The 9912-nt window shown below is 35.8% G+C and overlaps 2 protein-coding genes across 2 annotated transcripts; one reads left to right on the top strand and one right to left on the bottom strand.

Moving 5' to 3' along the window:
* LOC122036199 (histone H1-like) lies at positions 1–1004 on the top strand. Its single transcript, XM_042595456.1, has 2 exons — positions 1–120; positions 201–1004. The coding sequence occupies exons 1-2, from the start codon at positions 64–66 to the stop codon at positions 822–824; spliced, it is 681 nt and encodes a 226-aa protein (XP_042451390.1). The 5' UTR covers positions 1–63; the 3' UTR covers positions 825–1004.
* A 7916-nt stretch (positions 1005–8920) lies between these two features.
* LOC122036184 (probable histone H2A.5) lies at positions 8921–9528 on the bottom strand. Its single transcript, XM_042595434.1, has one exon. The coding sequence runs from the start codon at positions 9493–9495 to the stop codon at positions 9034–9036; it is 462 nt and encodes a 153-aa protein (XP_042451368.1). The 5' UTR covers positions 9496–9528; the 3' UTR covers positions 8921–9033.
* Positions 9529–9912: the final 384 nt, after the last annotated feature.

Genomic DNA, 9912 nt, shown 5'->3' with positions numbered 1-9912 from the left:
TGTTCACATCCCACGCTCTCGCTTTCTCGCTTGCGGTTCCTCCAAGCTCGCGAAACCCTAGCCATGGCCTCCAAGGGTTCGACGGTGAAGAAGCCAGCGGCGCATCCTCCCTACGCCGAGGTTAGGATTCGATTCGTTAGGGTTTAATTTTGCTTTTGCTTTTGTGATTGTGGTTGGTTTTGATGTTGGAACGGCTTCAGATGATCAAGGAGGCGATCGTGACGCTGAAGGAAAGGGGCGGTTCGAGCCCGTACGCGATCGGGAAATTTATCGAGGACAAGCATAAGGCGCATTTACCTCCCAATTTCCGGAAGTTCCTCCTCGCACAACTCAAGAAGCTCGCTGCGGAGGGGAAGCTGACCAAAATTAAGAGCTCCTTCAAGATCTCCGCCGCCCCGGGTTCCGCTCCGACGAAGCCTAAGCCAAAGGCGAAGCCTGCTTCCACCGCAAGTAAATCTAAACCTAAATCCGCTGTGTCCGCCCCCAAACCGAAGGCAAAGACGAACCCGTCTGCTTCGGCCGCTAAGCCGAAATCCAAGGCCACTCCGGTGAAGCCCAAGGCGGCGTCGAAGCCAAAGCCCAAGGCGGCGCCGAAGCCGAAGCCCAAGACCGCGACAAAGATCCCGGCCAAAGCTGCAAAGAAGGACGCCCCGGCGAAAAAAAGGAAACCAGCGTCGACCCAAAAGCCGGCTGCTCGACCAGCAAAGGCTGCTAAGATCGGGAAGAAGGATACGCCGACGAAGAAGGCTGCTGCTCCGGTGAAGAAACCTAAGTCGGCCAAACCGGCTGCCAAAAAAGCGACTCCAAAGAAAGCGAAGAAGTAGATGATTAACTCGACAAGTATTAAGATTTTTTAAAATTGTAGTGCATCGTTTAGATCAAATCGTCGTGTTGATTTGTAATTGCACTAAGTTTACTGACATATGCTTTGTATGATAGGTTATATTTTGCAGTCGTGTTATGAAATCCATTGTGTGTGTATTAATGGAGTTGACGTTTGATTATTTGTATCATGGCACAAATTTCGCACTACTGAAACAGTATTTGTTCAAACTCTTAATCTAGGCAATAGTGTAGCACATATTCTTTAACATACTTTGCTAAATTATTAAGAATAGTAAAATTATATGATGATTTTTATTATTAGACTTTTTTATTTTTTAGCTGTTACGTTTTTTTTTTTGATATTTAACTTAAATATATAAATATTTTATTGGATAACTTTAAATAAATTGGTGTGCATGTAAATACGTGTCTATATGGGATTAAAGTCTTCATTCGGTTAGTTTTAATAGTTTAATTGAATTTGTTTAATTCTATCCATAGCTTTCTTTACAATTTTTTTTTTTTATAAAATCACATCCTCTATTCAAAGATTTTCGTGTCTTTATATCTCTTTGGTGATAAGATCAGATGGTGATGATATTCTTGTGATTCGTTTAATTAGCGAGGATATGATCTGATTCGTTTAATTAGTAAGGAGATATGATCTAATTCGTTTAATTAGTGAGGGGAGAATTTTAAAACAGAGGGTATGATCTCTCTTATTTCTTTTTTCCACGGATCTAATCTCTCTTTGTTTTATTTTCACGTCCACAGAGTTATTTTGTTCTAAGCTTTTTGATTGAATTTCTTTTCTTTTCATATAACTTGATTATTTTTCTATTTAGGTATTCATAAGTATTATTCGTTTATTTTAATTAAAACGTATTATTCATTTATTTTTATCAATTATTAAAAAGTATTAATTTAATTATTTTTATATCTTCAGCAGAAGAGACTGCTAATGAGGATGGGAAAATAGAATCGATTGATTTAGTGCATCTAAGGAATAAGGAACAACGAAAGATTACATAAATAGATGAGAATGTGGTGCACAGTGCATCCGAGGAACAAAAAAAAAAAATCAAAAGGTAGATTGCCCAAGGAAAAGAAAGGAATTAGATTTGGATAAGTTCAACATTGAATGGTCGGATAATTACCCAAGCAAACAAATAAATAACCTGACAAGTCAATGTGAAATTGACTTTGTCTAGCCACATGGACCAGGTCCATGTGCTCGAATCAGCTCGAGCCAAGTCAGGCACCTATTCGAATCATTTCAATGAGGATCAACTTCGAAGTCTATGCCAGCAAGACACCTTGCGCTCGGACACTGATAACTTTGTTTTCAAAGAGCCGTTGATTAGTGGATAGAGGCGACCACGTTCAGACACCCGAGAATTGCCACGTTAGTAAACGACTATTTCGATCCATGGGATATAAATAGTGCCTTGATCCTCATAGTTTAAACACGACTATTTCGATCCATGGGATATAAATAGTGCCTTGATCCTCATAGTTTAAACACAACACACTGTATTCAAAATTACTTTCTTAATTCGTGTAAAAGGTTACTCCATCTACATCGAAGGAGAATCTTAGCGAGCTATTGTTTATCTTATATTAATAACCTTTCCGCTTGTATCTAAGAAAAGTTCTTTGCCTTTTTTTTTTTTTAGTTTATGTTTTTATTTGTTAATCTAACGTATATTTATCTTTGCTAAGCTTAGAAGCAAAAGAAAGTGTTAATTTAAATTAACGGACAATTCAACCCCTTCTGGTCAATCTACACGAGACCATTCAATTATCATATTCTAAGTGTTACTTTAAATTTTATTTTTATTAGTCAATTATGTGGGTTTGGATACTTAGTCCTTTTTTTTATAATCAATTGTTATGTTCATGACCTACGATCTCACAAGTTGATTGGGACAGAGGTAAGGTGGACTCTATATTTTGGATTAACTCAATGTACCAGATGTTGTTGCTTTCAGTGTGAATTTATCATTTTTTTTGTTTGAGTTATTCATCTTCTAATTTTTATTTGTGCATTCTCGTTTAGGTTATATTTTAGCATTTTGTTTATAATTTTTAACTTCTACAAAAGTCTTAGGACCATTAAAAAATTATGATATTTCTGATTGTACTAATTCTAAACTGACCAAATTTTTTACCTTACCATTCTCCATTTGATCTCTACATTATGATATGTGGAGACCCTCTCATATTCCTATAAAAGGGAGGTTAAGATAATATATTTTATTTATTAATAATTACACTCGTTACTCTTGATCTGTCTTATAAAATTTAGGTCGTTTTATCTTACCATTTTTAATAACTTTAGAACACTAAATTCAACATTCGAGTATAATAAAGTACTTTTATTGTGATTTGAGGGTGAATACACTTGGGATGATTTATCATATTTTCTAACTTCTGATGGTGTTATTCATCAATCATTGTGTAGAGATACTCCTAAATAGAATGATGTGGCTGAATGGAAATATAGGTATCTGGTTGAAACAACTCGTTCATTTTTAGTTTGTCGGTGTTCCTAGTCCCTTTTAGGGTGAAAGCAATCCTTATCACTGCTCACGTGATTAATAGAATTACAACCTCACATAATTCAGGCTTGTCACATTTTGAAAAATTATATGGGCTTGTTCTTGCCAATTCTTCTTTACATGTTTTTAGTTATACATACTGGTAAGTTTGAGCGGTGTTCTAAGTCAATCGTCTTATGGTTTATACAATTTATTTCGATAAATATAGATTCACTATTTGAGTGCACTTTACTTATGTGTTTAAATGGTCTTAAACTCATTTACTAAATATCCGTAATACGATTCATAACATGAAAGAACTTATGATTGGATCATAACTAGTGCGAGTCTCTACATGTGTGATTATGAAAGTATTAAAACATTCCATAGTCAATGAATTGATATATTCGGATATTATCAATTTTGTGAGACTAGCAATAGTTATACTCTTTGGTTCAATTAAGCAGCGATTACTCAGTAGCTGGAGACAATGAGATGCCGAGAGTTAAATATGGATGTTGGATATGGTAAATAGTTAATTGGAGTTATCTGTTGTAAGACTTCATATGGTTTTATACATATACGGATATGTCTGTGAAGTACTTACTACAGTTCGAGTGTAAGTTTTCTTCGACTTGAGGTATTCAAGTCACCTTGGTCATAGAGGCTTAGACTTTGACATTTTAAGCAAAGCATCTCCTTAGAAATGTGAACCCGAGATGATTGAGTATAAGTCGAAATATCCAAAGGTGTTTGGATAGTTCACAGAGGATTCACTGCTCCTTACGAGAAAACGTATACCCTTTGACCACTTGTAAGGATGATTACTCAAAGTCTTTGCAAAACATCACAAGTTAAGAGTATGAGAATTTTCGACACATGTAGAAGTAATTTGAATTCATAGGACGAAAAAATATTACTTGAACTAGGTGTGACGTAATCAGTCTAGTGGGAACAAACACATAGACCATATCCGGAACCAAGTTGATATTAGACGAGTAAAAGGCATAAGAAACGACAGAACTAGTTCTAAAATCAACTATAATTTTCTGGTTAATTGGAGGGATCATGATGTATTACTAGGTATCACTCATGATCGATTCATAATTAAATAATTAATAATGGATGGTCAAGATAAATCGAGAACCTATTAGATCACACACACTACGAGTATCTATAAAACATAAAATAAGTTTAAAATTTTGATTTTCAGATTAAAAGAGAAGAGATTTGGTTGGATTAGATGAAGGGCAAATATTGAAGATATTTTGTCAAGATGAAAGCATAGATAGACAACATCTCTTATGAAAGAGTTAGACCCTATTTGGTTTAGTAATTAACTAAATTGATTTGGTTTAAACCAAGTTGGTTTGTTTGTGAAGAGAAGGATACAGAATTTTATTATTCATTAGTTTAGGTTTTTTTGGGAAAACCTAGCCTCCCTCTCTCTCCCCCCCCTCTCCTCACTCTACCGCCGCCCACCAAGGATAGCATCGCCTCCATGCTTGACTAGTACCAATCAGAGGCAAACCTTATTGCGCACCAGAGTTGTCTTGAAGAACTAGACGTGAATACGAATAAATGCGAGGCTCATGGACGTTGCTAAAATTAATGCCCTTTTCCCTACGCATCATCTGTAAGTTACGCCTAGAATAATTGTCATTCTTAAGTTTTTGCTTTACGATATGTCTGTGTGATTGTATCCTGCATGTGTGTGGTGTATGTATTCTAATAAAATAATTTTATTATCATATTTTTACTGCTGCTGCATGTTTTCCTAAACGTGTTAAGCACACACCATATCAAACATACCCAAACATTGGCTAAAAGGGGGGTTGAATAGTCGAGATCACCTTTAAATGTTCGCTTCCTATAGATTTGTTAGTGCAGTGGAATACTAACCAAATATAAATACAAAAGCTAAATTAAAATACCAAAGACAAGAAATGCAAATCACAATGATAAGTCGATTTACGTGGTTTGGAGATAAATCTTTTGCTCCACATCTGCCCAAAGTTGGACAACCCCTATACGTCAATGGATTAGTTTTTAAAAACTTCGGCTAGTACAATCCTCTTTGTTAGTGGAGAAATTTCACCACAACTTGATCAAGAACACAAGGATTACTATAAAGGCTTGGAGACTCTAATTAGGGGTTAAGTACTTCTAATTTCGTTACCAAGGCCAACCACCCCAAGCTCCATTATATAAAGCTGGAGAAAATCAGCAAGCTGGTATTACTGTTACTAGTCAATTGACCCTTGTACCAATTGATAGGTGCTAGCTAACGACACTCTATAAAATCCACGATTCTGCCAATAGCTCTTTACCAGTGTACTGGTAACATCACTAGTTGACTGGTGCCTCAGCCGTCAGGCACAGAAATATTCTATGCCCTGCCCGAGTCGACTTATCTAGTTGTCAGTTGATTGATAAAACCCTAAACCTAGGGTTTCCCTTTCCAAGTACATTTCTATCGTACTCGGATCCTTATGACTCACTTGATTCTTCCTTGCAGCATTTACCTTTTGCCTTCAAGCCTCCTTCCTTTGGCTTTCATCCCTCAGATGCATTCAAACCCGCGGCTTATCCAAATGGCATCCTTCGTGTATGTCTCGAAGTGTACTTTCCTTAGCTTGGCCTTGCTGCCTTGTCCATTGTCCCTCGGATGCTCCATCATTCATCGGATCTGAGTTATCAAGAAAATTCATATGTGTATCATACAAACCTGCACAACTCTACACGGATAAACCTAACTTAAACTCTTTGCCCAAATATCAAAACTCATGGACACACCAGACCCTCAAGATTGCTTCCAACACTTACTTCGTCCTTCGTCCTTCGTCCACTCGTCGAGCGTAATAAGTTAACCCCTAAGTTTATTCTATATGTCTTTTTTGGTTATGTTGTTGGTCAAAAAGGATATCGTTACTTTGATTCAGTTAATTAAAAATTATATATCTCTCGTCATGTTGTGTTTCTTGAGTATGTTCAATTTTTTTTTTTATTTTAGCTAGGTCGCATAATATGACAAAGTCATATCTGTTTTCTATTGATCCTTTCAATACCAAAATTGAGGAATCTTCACCCACAACCCATACTGGTAGGTCAACCGAATATGTTACTTTAGTTCTCGAGACACCCACTCCACGAGCTTCTTCTTCTGTCACTAGTTAATTATCTCCTGCGATTATGGATAATCTTCTCTCCACCATCATCGGTCCACTCATGTTTATAAGTCTACTAAACTATAAAATTTACTTACTCTTTTTATTCTTATTCTTTTACTTCAATTGTTGTATTTGTTCATTGTCTTTCTGAACCTATATCCTATAGAAAAGTTATTCGTAAGACCATAGCTAAGGAATTAACTGTTCTGCATCAAACTCATACATGAAATTTCGTATAGTTGCCACTAAGAAAACACACCATTGGTTCTTGTTAGCTATATAAGAATAAAACTATATTTAATAGATTTATCAAACAATACAAAGCTCGTCTTGTTGCTAAAGGTTATTCTCAAAAGTATAACATGGATTACAAGGAAACATTTGCCCATATTGTAAATATGACGACTGTTTGTATTCTAATTAATGTTGCTTATGTTTGTCAATTGAGAATATTTTAGATAGATGTCAAGAATGATTTTTCAAATGGTGATTTTCATTAAGAAGTTTATATAACACCTCCTCCTAGTATTTCACACCAACCTATTAAAGTTTATAGGCTTTGTAAAGTATTTTATGGTCTCAAATAAGCACCTCATGCGTGGTTTGAAAAGTTATCTACAATGATCATTTCACCTGATTTTTATCCTAATAATCATAGTTCAGCATTGTTTGTCAGATGTAAGAGTGCATATCGTATTTTTTTATCATTATATGTTGATAACATGATTATTACCGGTGATGATTCTATGAATTGCTTCCTTAAAATCTGAGTTAACTCGTTGTTTTGCTATGAAAGAGTTAAAACAACGAGTTATGACAACGCTACTTTTTGATGGGGATGGCAACGGGACAGGTTCGGGTCGGGTTTGGCCAAGCCTAAAGTCGTCCCACCCGAAAAAAATGGACCCAAACTCGAACCCGCGCGACCTAATTTTTCAACTCACCATGCCCCAACCCTGCTCAAAACACGACGGGTCCATAGTGAGTTGGACACGCCAACCCACTAAACTTAAAGAAAATGCAATTCAACCATAATTTATTATTATTATTATTATTATTATTATTATTATTATTATTATATATATATCCACGAGGAGGGTTCATTGAAACTTGTATCCCGCTCCGAACCCTCTTCTAAACCCGGTCAACAAGTTTAAACTCGCCCCATAATTCGTTTGACCGGCTTTAAACCCGTCCCAAATGGGGTTTGGTTTAAATTCACCCATTGTCATCCCAACTTTCTGAGCATTGAGGTCACTTATTCACTAAAAGATTATCTTTTATTCCGTCAAAGTATATATTTGATCTGTTTGAGCATGCACGTCTCATTAATAATAGAGTGTTGATACTCCTATTAAAATCAATGTTTAATAGTCTTCATTTAATGGTTCACCCTTACTAGATCTTAATTTAAACCTAATTATTGTTTGGAGTTTGTTTTATCTCAGCGTCACTCGTCCAAATATTACGCATATTGTTCATGTGGTTATTCAGTGTGACACGACACTAATTACAGTTCACTAGACTGTTGTTATTCATAATCATATTCTCAAGTATTTTTAAGATACTAAATTTTAAAGTCTTTTATTTTTTTATGTTTCAACTATAGAGCTACTTGTATACTGTAATGCTGATTAGCCTGGTGATCCAACAGATCGCAAATGTATCGTTGATTTCTGTATTTTTATTTATGATTCCCTCATTTTTGGAAAAATAAGAAATAAAATTTTATTTCTAAATCTTCACATAATCTGAGTATTATGTCATAACCTCAACTAGTTGTGAAATAATTTAGTTGAATTGGTTGTTTAAAATATCTTTTTTATCAATTTATTCTGCTATATTTTAATAATCATAGTATTATTCAAATTGCAAATAATTAAATTTTTTACATATGTAAATAAAACATATTAAAATTGATTGTCACATTACTCATCATTATTTTCATATTATTACCATTCCATTATCATTTTTTCCTTCTAATTCACAAATTACTTATATATTTACTTAAATATATTCAATTTCACATTTTCATTTCTTATATAATAAATTCTCAATACTTTTAATTATAATTATAATGTTATCAGTTCAAAAGGAAATATTAGATTATATTAATATTATTAAACTTTTCTATTTATTACCTATTAAAGATAGATTAATTCCTTTTTTTTATTTTTAGCTATTTATATTAACTATATAAATATTTATTGTGCAACTTTTAATAATTAATGTACATAATAATAAAGCCAGCCTTCTTTTCTTCTCTCTTTTAATTTCTAAAAAACATTAGACCTAAAAAATTTGAAAGCTACTATCGAGAAAGTTTAGAAGAATATAAACATTGTTAAGATGCTAAAATTCCAGTGGAGCATGGAAAAGCACTCCTTAAATTTAAAGATGATAAATTGGTTAACCAGCAGTTAACATTAAGCAAAACAAAAGATAAATTCAAGCAAGCACTACTATGCTAATAGAAAAATATTAGCAAAATTTGATTTTTAAGCTGTTTTCTTCGGCGATTTGGTGGCCTTCGACGGCGACTTTGGTTCCTTAGCGGCCGCCGACTTCTTCGGAAGCAGCACCGGGTTGATGTTGGGGAGGACACCACCGTGAGCGATGGTGACGCCGGCGAGAAGCTTCCCCAGTTCCTCATCGTTGCGGATAGCAAGCAGGACGTGGCGGGGGATGATGCGGTTCTTCTTGTTGTCGCGCGCTGCGTTGCCAGCAAGCTCCAGCACCTCCGCCGCCAGGTATTCCAGAACGGCCGCCAGGTAGACCGGCGCGCCACTGCCGACGCGCTGGGAGTAGCGGCCCTTCTTCAGGAAGCGACCGATGCGGCCGACGGGGAACTGGAGGCCGGCCTTCACCGATCGTGACACGGCCTTTTTCTTCGGCCCGCCGGTCCGCCGCCCGGCGGCGCCCTTCTTGACCTTGCCGCCTCCCGCTCCGCTTGTTTCCATTTCAGCGAATCAGAAGTAGAAACCAGGCGCGATTTTTGAAAAGCGTGGAATTAAGAAACTACTATTTATAGCCAACGTCAGTTTGGCTGGGCCCCGCAGTCCTCGAGTCGCTTTCTATCAGCCGTTGGATCGTTCTCAAATCGACGATACAAAGATGATTTAGTGACGATCCGTGGGACTCGCGCTTCAACCAATTACAACTGCTTTTTTAATTTTAGTTATTTTGATAATTGAAAACGAAGGGTCTGACGACCTAAATTATAAGTAATTAATCTCAATTGACTCATTTAACATATGAAATTAATTATAATATTTTTCACGCTTTGTAACATAATTAATCTGCATCTATTTAAATATAAATTTATAATTATAAAACTCATTTCACAAAGATTTGTTTTACGGCAAATAAAATTATGA

Source organism: Zingiber officinale, unplaced genomic scaffold (assembly GCF_018446385.1).
Source record: "Zingiber officinale cultivar Zhangliang unplaced genomic scaffold, Zo_v1.1 ctg134, whole genome shotgun sequence".
Lineage (NCBI taxonomy): Eukaryota > Viridiplantae > Streptophyta > Magnoliopsida > Zingiberales > Zingiberaceae > Zingiber > Zingiber officinale.
The sequence above is the reverse complement of the archived record's forward strand: the minus strand, read 5'-3'. Positions and strand labels throughout refer to the sequence as shown.

What these genes read in the sequence shown, in the direction of transcription:
- LOC122036199 (XM_042595456.1), top strand. Translation starts at nt 64, where the DNA reads ATGGCCTCCAAGGGTTCGACGGTGAAGAAGCCAGCGGCGCATCCTCCC. An exon ending in CGCATCCTCCCTACGCCGAG is followed by an intron (nt 121 to 200) that starts GTTAGGATTCGA and finishes GAACGGCTTCAG; the next exon opens with ATGATCAAGGAGGCGATCGT.
- LOC122036184 (XM_042595434.1), bottom strand. Translation starts at nt 9,495, where the DNA reads ATGGAAACAAGCGGAGCGGGAGGCGGCAAGGTCAAGAAGGGCGCCGCC.